Source organism: Pagrus major, chromosome 7 (assembly GCF_040436345.1).
Source record: "Pagrus major chromosome 7, Pma_NU_1.0".
NCBI lineage: Eukaryota > Metazoa > Chordata > Actinopteri > Spariformes > Sparidae > Pagrus > Pagrus major.
In genome coordinates, this window is record NC_133221.1 from 11459162 (window position 1) to 11472125 (window position 12964).

The 12964-nt window shown below is 41.4% G+C and overlaps 1 protein-coding gene across 1 annotated transcript in view; it reads right to left on the bottom strand.

Annotated features, from left to right (window-relative positions):
* LOC140999817 (cadherin-4-like) overlaps positions 1-12964 on the bottom strand; it is a 232336-nt gene that overhangs the window by 63809 nt on the left and 155563 nt on the right. Inside the window, exon 4 of the mRNA XM_073470359.1 lies at positions 6458-6684. Within this exon, the coding sequence (XP_073326460.1) occupies positions 6458-6684 (227 nt within the window). The remainder of the gene's footprint in view (positions 1-6457; positions 6685-12964) is intronic.

Genomic DNA, 12964 nt, shown 5'->3' on the forward strand with positions numbered 1-12964 from the left:
ATTGCATTGGATGTCCCATATTGGTAGCCACTGCAACTCCTAATGCATTATGTCCATAGAGGCAGGAGATAGTCCCTCCATTAATTTAAATCATAACAAGAATTTTTAAACGGATTTTCAAGCATTTTCTTTGTTAGAAATGCCAGATGTGAATTTTTATTTTAGGCAGTTTATTTCACTTTTCTTGCTAAACAGTACTTTTTGATCTCCCTCAGGATTTGCTCTTGAGGAAATTTCCGTTTGCTGTTTAAGTTTTGTTCAATCATATCTGCAGTCCTGAATCCAAGTTTTTTTAACTATCTGCTCAGTACTGTGTGTTTGATTTTAATTATGTCTTATTAGGAGTGTTTAGTGTGTTGTGCCATTACAGCAAAGAAAACAGTGAGCAGAAGGTGGAAACTATATGTGCATGCTCTACGTCTGTGTGCATGTACTGTGCGTGTATGTGTTCCCTTTGCGTGTGCTCGGTGTGTATGCGTGGGAGGGTGTTCATGTCAGAGTACAGGAAGATCTGGGCTTGTGAATTCTGGAGCAAAAGAGAAAGAGGTTCAATCACCATGCATTTACATATAAAGAGGCTGGTGTTTTTAATACCTCTTCCAATTTTTCATTTTATATTACTTCTGTGCAGTATGTAGCCTTACTGTTCCTCCCCAGCAGTTGACATTTGAGAATAAAAATAAAATACAACACAGGAGCAGGCTGCGATGTTGGAAGATGGGAATGGCTTCTGGCACATATTGAAAGTTGAGGGTCCTGTACAATGCAGTCTATAAAAAGTGTTTTCTCTTTGTCTACCTCTGTTTGTTCTTGCCTGGTCAAGATCCCTCAGAGGGTTGGCTTGTATCTGCCAGCGGAAACAATGCTTTCAAGGCTGACTTCATTAGATGGACGCCCAGGAGAAAAGCTTTTACGGTTGCTTTAAAGGAAATACGTCAAGCAACCTGGCATATGGTGTGTATGTGTTTGTGTGGGTGGACGGGGGTGTGGGGTGTGGAGGGGCATGGGCTAAGGTGTCATGTTCAGTTTCATCAACCAAGCTTTAGATTTCAAACATCATGTACTGTGCAATTCAGGGCACTTTCACTAACGGTGCAGAAGGAAAGGCAGTTACATAAGTAAATGCATGTTATCGAAGAGGAGAACATAATTTATCATTAAGCTGCGGGAAAGACAAGATTAGCTGATCCATCTGGGTACGAAGGGTGGAAAAATCATGATTCTAACACTTACAGAGTTTGGACTGAAATGGTTGCAATTTGAAATGTTATACTTTTTGGCCACTTGGGGGCAGCAGAAACCAGTTGTTAACAACAATTTCATATTATCAGTTTTAAAGCTAGATTTGGTGATTTATTTTAGAAATATTTTCTCCTACATTTACAGGAAATATGTAATATGTGCACTCTCCCTACCCACTCATTGTGCATGACTGAAGTCTTCCCCAAGGCTAGGCGAATATCTTGCTAAAGCTATTAGCGAGCGAGATGAAAAGGAATGGTAGAGAAAGTTCAGCCAAGACTTCTCAATACAAATGTGCTAGCTTGACAGCTGTGAGTACTCATGGCCATGTTTATTTTTATGTTCATTATGATGATGTTAGATGTTTTCTTACACGTAAATGAGACATGAGCCGGCCCATGTAATCTACGGCTGTAGAATTACGGCGACAACTCTACTCGCAAATTTTCCGCAGATTTTAAGAGTAGAGTTGCTGCTTGTAAAACTCAGAACATTAATACATCTCCACACCCTTGTGACAAGTCATCCAAATTGTATTTTCTGCTGAGGGACCAGGTAAAAAAATCTTTATTTCAACCTAATGATAATAATAATTTTAGGTTGTTTTAATGTAATACTGGAGTCAAACTAATTATAAATTGTTTTGTACTTTGGACTTGTTTCACTGCAGTTGTTTCCTGTTAATGTGACTAATTAGTTCGAGCTAAACTAATAGCTGCATTTTGTGTTTGTTGTTTGCTTATTTTTGCTCAAAAACATTCTTATGTTAAATGAATATTGTCTACACAGAAACATTCTGTTGAATTCTGCAGATTTTTATTCTGGATCACTGCCGAAAACTGTATAAAAAAATCTGCAGAGCTATGTACTAGCACACATATCTTCCAGCTGGCCAGCCTGTATTTATTCTCCTTTTAGCTCTGTTTTTGGTCTCCACCAACTACTGAGGGAAAAAGCTGGCCTTTTAGCTGCTAAATGCTTCAGTATGTTTAACTAGCTAGTCGCTTACTTTGTCTGTATTCTGTTCAGTGCTGGGAATGTAATGTACAGTGGATTTATCTGATATTTGTTTTATAAAAACAGCCACCTGCATCTGGAAACAATGCTGAGGAGAGCAGTGAGACCGATCCGAAACAGTATTCCCTACATGAAACAGCAAATTGGTCTGCAGATTATCTTGAAAAAGACATTGCTACTGAGCATTGCTACTACCACTAATTTGGTGGTTAGATTGAATTATCAGCTTCTATTTCCAAGGTCAAGAATGAACTTTCAATATATCAACTGTTAATCTAATATGGTTGAGATGTCTTTAAAGAGCTTAGAAGTCAAGTGAAAATTCCAGTAAGATACAATAAATGTGTTGTATGTTAATTTTGAACTTATGACAGAAATGTGGCACTACCACTCAAATACAGAATGTTAAAATGGTTTCTCTTTCCAATTAGTAGTTGAGGTAACGTTGCAGGTGCTCTTTTGGTCACCAGGGGAGCTATAAACCCTGAAACAGTAAAAAACTTGATGATATTCATGAGGCTGAGCAGCTTGCTTTCATGCTCATGTCCCAAATTGAACCCTTCACCCCCCTCCTTTTGTACTGTTACCAGTCTGTACAAGAGCCTAGCCATCCAAACACACATGTTGCTTTATCCCATGTTCACTGTAGTGTGTGACAAGCTCACTGAAACATGCACATGATCCTTTGCATTTAGTCCATATTCAGGAGACCAACCTGTGCCAAGCGCAACATGCCTGTGTGCGCAAACCGGGTTTGTCAGCAGAGCAGGGTGAGACAGATGTGAGCTGGGTCTGGACAAATGTATTCTTTTTCTTCAGAGGGAGGGAGGCTTAGTGGGGTTGACTGGAGGGAATGGTTGCCCCACATCCCACCAGTGCAGTGAGTGAAGGCAGAGGTGGAGCGAGACATGTTTGGGATAGAAAGAGGGGGATGAGGAAAAGGATTGTCAGAAGCAGATGTGACCCCCCTCTCCTCCCCCTGCCTAAATAAGTCATGCTCCAGATCCTTTTATCTACACATGCTAACAGGTACTAGTGAGCTCCCCTGAGAGAGATGTAGAGAGAAAAAGATGGAGAAAAAAAACAGAGAAAGAGACACAGTGAGATTGAGAAAGAGCTGTGCCCATCATGGCTGCAAAAGGCTTAAATGGGCTTTTTTCTAGCCATGGTGTAATTCTGATCAAACCCTTCAGCTCTGATTCACTGTTTCTAACTCACATTCGCAGAGAAATAGAGAAAGTACAGGAAGGTGATGAAATTGATTTTAAAAAAAGGTTAACCAGGGATATCTGTGTAGGTCTTCAAACTATTATGAAAGACGGAGGATAAGGAGCAGAAGCAAACTGGAGTCAGATATCAGAATTTATAACGACAGCTACACAGATACCAGAGATTTAAAGGGTGTGTTATTTTCCCTCTTTGGTGTGCAACCCTGCGCTTAGAACAGATAAAACCTATAGGCCAATAACATAAGACACTGTCTGCCCTAAACAAAGACAGCAATGGAAATTTTACGCAAAATTAGCATAATTCACACTTGATCTGACTTAATCTCTCACCCAAAAAAAAGCACAAACAAATAACATTCTCGCATGCATACTAGACACACACGCTTACGCACACTACCGCTATGTGAACAGGAGTCACTGAGTGTGAAATGGATGCGGCCCCCCAGCCCTGGTGCCATCAGTCTTAGCCAGCTGGCGGTGGTCCCAGCTCTTCCCCTCCACGCCACTGCCTCCCCAAAACCCTGCACGCTTTGATATCAGCCAGCCCCTGGCTACCCAGACATCTGGAAGTTATTATTCAACAGAGCACGCCACAAAGCGCCATTTCCATAATGAAACATCACATTTTGCTTCAGCGCCCTCCTTTCTGCTCCTGCTCTCGCTGCAAACATGATTGTTCCTACATGTAGCGTGTTTCTGACCTATGACCCCGTCTAGCCCTCCAATTGTTCGTCTGCCTGTTCGTGGCTCCTCAGGATCCTTATATTAGTTGACTCACTGGAAAATGAAGTACAATAACGTTTGACCTTTAACACACTGTTGTTTCATACTGAGGCTCATACCTACTAACCAGTGAATCATTTGAAGCAGCCTGAGCTACAAAAGTGTGAGAATGAAGGCAAACCTATCCAGAGCCAGAACAACTTACTCATCCTTACACCCACTCCCACTAATAGATCCTTTGTTGGCCAATGTCCCACTCCGCCTCTCTATTTGTCTCCATGATTCTATGACTGAGTTTGTGCCATCGCTTCTTTGTTTTCTGGCCATGGAAAGAAAATCCAGGAGAAAGATATTTACTATCCGGTTTTCAATGGTTTAATGGCCTAGCTCTCAAAATCTATCTTTTGTCAAAAAAGTTCAACTACTTGGAGAAGTCAGACACCTTGAATCATTCAAACTAACCTTGCTGGCATCAGATACGTATTGTATTGATTTTATTTTCATCTTTTACTTACAATAGATCGAAAGTTCATGTTTTGTTATCAGTTATGATTAACTCAAGGCCCAAGTGAGTTCAAGGCCACCAAAAATGTTCTATGTGATCTCAAGATCTCTGTGAGTACATATTTGATCAATGCGTTTCATAGTCATTTCATTTGTCTGGCTAAGCACTGCAATAAAGTGATGGCCTATGAAGGCCCTAGGGTTTTGCAACTATCTGGCTCAGTGTAACAAGGATGCAGCCACCCATCATCCTCTGAAATTAGTAGGAAAAGCAAATAACAGTTTTATTCACTCCAAAATTTGCATTTGCTGACATTAAATTCATTTTCTTCATTGATTCACAAACAAGTAACATTAGACGGCATCACCCAGATGCGTATATTACTGGAGCGAGGTAAAAAAAACTCTGCAGTTTTTAGGCAGCCTCTTGGTGTTTGTTATTTCTGATACAGATTTTTTTGCCAATTGGAGGCAGTGAAAGCAAGCTGTGAACACAACTCTGACATATTATCTCCTTCTAAGTTGTTATGACGAACTTGTTACTCAACAGTCGCCTAATTACACATCCAGCACATAAGGAGCAACTTTGGAGTCATGTTTATGGTAATCTGGTGAATTTAAGTCCAATATTCAAACTATTTTATGCTCTGCTTTGTACTCTACCAACTCCTGTGGGAAATATAAGGCTAAGGCTCTGCGAAATGTGCAGGTAGTGTGTAAAACAGCTGCTGAAAACAACAGTATGAGAGCAGTGAGACTGAATCAAAACATCATAAGTGTGAGCTGCAAAACCAAAACAATGAGCTAAAAGAAACTTGAAAGCTCTGAGGAGATGAGGGGAACTACCAAGTCAAGAGATAATTCTCTGTGGGAGTGGTGGAACGATACATTTATTCGTCGGGAACTGTAACAATATCGACGTCACGATTTGGTGCATGCAGAGAATATGTCCGAATGTCAAGACACAATAAAACAAGATGAAGAAGACATTGTCAGTGACGAGCAAGTTCAAATGAGACAGCAGAGCTAGAGGACCCAAACGCTTCTTTCAAATCAGCTGTGTGGGAAAATTTTGGAGAGGATGGTGTGTCGGCGTTGTTTGACAGTTGTATGTGAGTGGAGTCCAACATCTTATCCCTTGTGTTTTTAAGCAGCTTCTAGATGTTAAAGCAGACAGAACCAACAACTTTATTGAAGCAATTGGCATTTATAAAACATTTTAAATTTGTGTCCACTGTTTACTGCTTAATACAGCACTGTACCAACCATCTCAAGTGGAAGAGGTTGACACAAGGTGGAACAAACTCTAACTTACACTGGTATTTACTATCATATCTGGCTTTGTGGTTCTTTGGCTTTGGGGACTTGTGAGCTCAGGCTGCTCCGTCCTCGCCTGACCTCTGACAGCTTTTAAATAGAGGAGGAAGAGTCGAGAACCCCTGGGGTATCCAAGGCACAGGATGTTTTCCAATAACAGCTTATGGCTGAGGGGAATCGTACTCTCCCCCTGTGGCAGCGTGATTCTATCACTTTTAACCATGTGCCACTGCTACTTCTTCCTGCTCCAGTCTCTCTTGCTCTCTCTAAAACCCCAAGGAGTTTTGACCTGATTCTTGGCTGTTACCATCACCAGGCCACTGGAGAAAAATTGACAGGAAAAAGAAACTCTGGTATGGTAATGGAAACTTTATGCATGATATTTGTGTTTGTCTGTGCTCACATGCAGTAAGTGTAGAACTCACCTCATTTTCATTTTGTTGAGGTGAAGGTGGGTCAATTAGTGCCAGTTGGACCACAGTCTCCCAGACATGTGCATGTGGACCTCTTGCTGTCAGTTTAAACTGGACTGGTTCCTCCAAGCTGGCGCCCTGTCCCTTGGCAAAGACGGACCCATCTGCCCGCACACTGAAGAAAGGGTCACTGCTCTGGAAATCCACCGCTTCATTCCCCATGCAGTCATCAAACTTCACTGCAGACAAGATAATTAAGAAGATTTTAATATAATATTCAAAAAGAGGCAATTTGAGTGACAACTAATGGAGTGACAAGTAATGAAACAGGCACAAAGTACACAATGGCATGTATAAATAGATATTAAACTCTTATTCTCACTCGCAGACAGGCAAAAACACAGACACAGTGCACCTGAAATACACACACCTCAATATAGGAGGTAGATAGAGTGACCAGAGATTGTATCATTGTGCCTGGGTTGACTCTGGTGCATCTGACCATTAGTCTCCATTAGTTAAAGGTCAAACTATCACAAGGATAAGACTCTTGAGGGTTGTTATGTTTAGCTGCATGTGAAAGAAATGACCAAGTGATGGTGTGGTGGTGACTGGGGGAAAACATTGGCAACTGAAAGTGTTTGTAGGAGGACCAAGAAGAATGTGTAGTAATTAACTGCCAGAATCTGGTCATAAAATAAATAAAACCCTTATTAGCAAACAAAGTTGCAACTTCTTAAATAAATACAAAGTACAAAAGGGAAACTAAATTATATATTTAAATATTAATCAGCATAAACTAATTCTCAGCCTTTTTCTCATGGTATATTCATATTCATAACTGTTCAAACTGTCCTGTTCTGTCAGGAAATATTGATTCCACTAGTGTTGTGGTATTTAATAGTAGTATGTTTTTTTCCTGAGTGACAAATACTATGCTTAATCTGAAGGCTGAAATCACTTTTTCTGGTCTTCTCACAGTTATCCCTGGCAGCTTTCAGCCATGACGTCATCTGCCTTCACCACGATTGCTGCACAGGTTGTCACTTTAACGCACCACATCACTCTCTCACTGTGACATCTATTTTAAGGGGAAGGGCTTTGGGAAGGTTTGAATGGTTTCTTCCCTCCAAAGATGACAGGTTCATTTTTTCACCCATTTTCACCAAATAAAGTGAGATAAGTCATCTTAATTGCAAAGCATTTACATTACAAATAACTTTGCAAATAACATTGCAGCTAAGTGTCTGTGTTTCTCGATCTAGAATTCCACAATCTTCTCACATGTTCTCACACATAATAACCTGAGTCCAATTTTTCTCTTCATTGGCTCAATCTTATTGTGTGACATTTTAGCTTTATTATTAGCACCACCCACCAAATAACAAAGTTTTGGCATTTATACGGTCACACTTATCTAGTCATTGCTAATAGCTGTGTTCCTGCACTTAAAAGGTTTCTAAGTATCTGCATTGTATGTACAGTACAGATAACAGCCAAGTCCATTCTGTTTATGTAGGCCAAAATCACAAATCAACCTCAAAAGGTTTAACATTTTGAGGAGCCTATAAAACCAAGTAATCATAGACTGCTGAGCCCTGTATTGTAAAATTGTGATGTAAAAGGACCCCCACCAGAGAGCACAAAAAAAGTAGTGTGTCCCCTCAGAGTTGCCATAAGGCAACTGTTTTTGGCATTTGTGACATGTTGGAGAGGAAATTAAAAGGAGTTTGCTGCTGCTCAATGCATTTACGATATGCCTTTATATAAGCATGCACAATTAGGTGAAGCCAAGATGCCTGGTTACATTGGTGGCAACTGGTGGCAGATGTGTTTCTCTTTATCGTGCCATTGTTATTTGTGTGTGTGTTTTCAGCTTAACCTCTCAGCATAGCTAGGTGGCTAACTATATTTCAAGCTTCAGAGGCTGAATACAGCTAAGTTATGGACATGTGGAGTCAAGACAGTCTTTGTCTTGACTCCACATGTCTCCTTTTAAACCTGGCACTGGGATGAATGTCGGATGCTCTCCAGGCAGGGATGTGAGAGTTGATCTGACTCCCTTCACCGGTAACAGGAGACAGTTCTCTTGGTTGGGTGAAACAGTTGGAGGTTGCCATCAAAGCAAAGGTGTGAAACAGTGGTGACTACAATGGTATGCTAATGGGAAACTTCTCAAAGAGGTAATCTCCCCACAACCACCCCACTGGACAACAATGTCATCATCTATCGTGATGACTGTGGACATCGTCGTATGCCAGTTCAGTAGTCATGGCACAACCCCAGCCAATATACAGCAAACTTAGCTAGAAACATAAAAAAATGAAAAGCTAACTTTACACAAGGTAAGGTAGGAAGCATGGCGAGGTTCACTTACTCCAGAAACGACATGGTATGCAGAGAGATGTAAGAATTCAAGACAAAAAAAAAATCTGTAGAGTTTTCTGCTCTCTAGAGTAGTAATTAAATACAGTTTCTATCACATGGTACTGTACAGCACTAGGTCAGTATGGAGCTGTGAGGGCACTCTTGTGTTTCATCTCATATGAAACATTAACTCAGTTCATGAGAAGATGAGTCACAGACAAGTGTAGTCGATACTAGCCTCCCAATTTCATCCCTTTACTCCTTCACGGCACTTCCCTCTCGGGGATTACAATGTCTAGACGGCGTTTCGTAGGAAACCCTGACCTGAGGGCTGTAACTCACAGTTGTATCGCCTCATTCTCTCTTCCCACATCTCTGTAACAGCTGAAAAGGGCTCCCATTACAGAAAGTACACTGCAAGTAAATCCGGCTTTTGTTCTGTCTGGCCCTAAGTATGCCTGTGATCATGTCAGTGCCCTTCTAAGACCAGATGTCCAGACAGCCACTCAGTGATCAGTCAGAGGGGACAGCTCTCAAAAACACTGAGTGTAACAGGTGCAGCACAAGTGTCCTGGTCTAGACAGGAGGAGGTAAGACATGAGAGATGGATTACATCAACCCAAGAGGCAGGAAAGCCTCTGCTGTTCATCAAATTGTTTTTCTCTTTGTATAGCTGAACATTTCTACATTTCAAACAAACACCCCAAAAAACTTGCTTACTAATTTCTGTTTGTCTCATTGTCTTTTCTTTTTGTCTAATCCTATCTCATTTCTTTTACCATTACTTCTGAAGATTCTCAAAGATTAGATGTGGAATGTGGGGGGGTGACAATAACAAACACACCAGTTGGCAAACATGTGTCTCTGCAAATAGAGTTTTGGAAGCTTGCCTGATTAAATTATAACAATGAGAAACTCAAAATTCAAACTCAAAGCATCCTTTATTGTATTTCTAAGTCCTTGTGCCTGTGAAACAGTCAAATACTGGAAAAAACAACACAAGCAGCAGGTGGTCTGTTGCCCCTTCTCTCGCTGTCCTCCAATTATTGTCTCTTTCTGAGCTAGGCACGCTGCCAGCAGTGCAGCAGTATTGCGGTCATGGCTAGTTGAGGCCTGCAGGCAGAGGCTTCACTCTGCGGAGGGGGGTAATTGAGGGAGGTATCACCATCAGCCGTATAAAAGAAAGCATGTATATCTCAGTCTTAAAAAGGTTAATCATTTTTTAATTTTCCCAAAACAATCTGTAAATGTAACTGTGTTCATTTTGGTATTACAAAACTGCTAAATATAAGAGAAAAAACAACTCAATGGCACATAGGAGAGTGCATATTTCCACCAAGGGCCAACAGTCCCCTTTAGTTCAATCAAGCTGAATCCAATATCAAATAAAACATATTTAAATCCACAACCAACAAACACGGGCAAAAACATAATGTCCTTGGCTGAGTTAATAAATAAACAAGCACAAACATTCTGTACTTGAACTACAAAAGTGGAATGATGCTGCAGTGGTTAGGACCTAATGGCAAGAAAGTCCGGTGTTCAAATGTGTGTGTGTGTATGTGAATGGTTGTGTGTTTGTGTAAGTGTGTATGTAGGCATTTATTTTCTATGATTGCCTGTATGACTCAACAATGAGCTGAGCTAACTGAACCAATAGCCACACACAAATGGAGTGACAGGCTGTGCATAGAGTACCCTGAGGATCTTGTTCTTGCACCAATTAAAGAAAAAGACAGTGCCAATTTTACCCCTCCATCAACACATACATACACAAACACACACACACGCACACACACACAAACATCCAATAGCTCCTCTTTCACCGAGTTGGGTCGATACTGCTATAAGAGAGATTATAAAATCGCCAACAACAGAGCAATGAAGCCCAACGGCACAATGCTGCACATTAACAAGTCGTCTAAAGCAGTAGGCCCAGGTTGTGCATTGATCTGGCAAATAACACAGACACCCCAGTGTGCCAAGCAGCAAGCCCAGCACTTCTCGACTGTCTAGTGAATGTGAGCAGTCACACCCCTGCAATGTTACAAATGCCACCATGCTATGTGTGTTGCCACACTGGGAGGGAATGTATTCCATGATTTCTTCATCACCATTCCTTGGAAGGTGGTCAAATGGTGCTTTGTGTGGTGCTTGGATGATATCATATGCCAAGCCCCATCTTCACGTTTCTCTTTTTTTATAATTAAAGTTCCCTTCCCCCTCCAACAAGACAAGGACAAGGAGGATAGCAACTCTGAAAAGCGTTGTGACCTTCTTGGGCTGTTCTCTGGACAGCCTGAAAGGAAGTAGGTGACAAGTGTTGAAAGGGAAGTGAGAAAGGGATACAGTCAGGGGAGAAAGAGGAGCTGAGAGCTGAGGAGTGACAGAAAGAAGGTGAGAGGAGAGGAGGGGAGAAAGGAAGGGCAGAAAGAGAGGGAGATTGATGAGAGAATGGAGAGTATGTGGAGGTGGCAATCAGAGAGACAGTGAAATGAATGAAAGAACATTAAAGAAGAGAAAGAAAGAGGCCTAAAAGCTCATAGGCAGGTCACAGTTGTTAAAGTGGAGATCTCCAGAGGCAGCAGAGTTTATGACTGCAGCTGTTTAAATTGTTCAAAGTATGGTGCAGTGAATGCATCAGATGTCACTCTGCCCTACAAAACAGTAAAGACACCACTCTTACCAGTCCTGCTGTCTGCTGCAATCAGGCCCATTGAGGACGAGAGAGGCAAAAGTAGAAAGATGAGGATGAAGACGATGATGATGATGATGATGATGATGATGATGAGGGAGGAATGGAAAGTGAAGTGGAGGCGGAGGCTGAGGAGGGCAGTGTATGGGGGCCTGGCATTGGGATCCTGGCTCAGTGAACTGGCTCTTTCTCACACGGCCACATTGGAATGGATGGGATGCTCAGATGGCTGTTTAAACAGGTTAATTGGGCTGGCCTCCCGAGAGATCAGGACAGATGGATGGATGGATAGAACTAGAGAGGAGGGAAAGAGAGAGCAAAAGAGCGACAAAGGGAGAGCGATGGCGCTCTGAGAGATGGAAACAGAGGGCGGGATAAAGCGATGGATGGTGAGAGACGAGTATGGCCGCTGATCAGAGGCACCATGGGGAGTGTGCAGTCTAATCAGAGTATAGCGGAGCTCTACAGTGGGCTGGGCCCTCAGTGACTGACTAAACAGAGCCAGGTCCCCTGTCCACCACTGATAGACTATGAAGAGAGAACAAACTTGTGATGGAAGGTTTTTTAAAGCAATGTTAGAAGTTCATCAGGGAGCTTTTTCATTGAAGCCAATCATAGACACTGGCTCATCCCTCCATCCTTTCCAGAAACCTACAAAGTAGCAGTGATCAGCTCCGATAACAAAAAAACAAAACAAAAACATTGCACAAAGTGAGAGGGAACATGCACCAGACACGTTTATTGCAGAGACAATACAGCAAACCAAATATAAATTTTACAGCATCCTTTTTATTGAAGAAATGCGTGTTGTCAATATGGTTTAATACACAAAACTAAAAGCTTATCAGTCAAATATGCATCAAAGCAAAGCTGTTGTATTACTTTTTCACACCTGCTTGCATTGGTTCAATTATCTGACTGTTTTATGTTTTTCCTTAATTTATGTCCACATGCACTTGGGAAATTCAAAGAATAAACTGCTGTCATGTCTGACAACTACAAAGGCACAACAAATTCAAAAAACACTTAATGAGGCTCGAGTTTGTAACTCTTTTAAGTTCCCACAGACAAAACTGTGATGAGTAATGTTAATCACAGCTTCACATAGTTTGTTGTTTCACTGTTCTACTTCAGAGGTGAGTGGGACTGAAAGAGGCTCTGTTTGGTTGGGAGAGAAAAAAAGAAGGGGAAAGGGAAAAGATTGTAGGCATAAGCTGAATGTGAATGTAAATTTTAAAAAAAAAAGTGCTATCTCACTGAAAATAATGGAGACATCTTGTTTTGAATTTCGGTCATGTTTCCCAGTTTTCTGTTCCTCTAAACTTTCCCAGCCTTGCTTATACAGCAACAATGTACTACTGCAGCAGACCATGTACCACGAAGTGAATGTAGAGTTGTGGGTGTCCTGGATATGGATGGCCTGTGGTGTCTTATGTAAAATTAAGCAGCTTTACTTT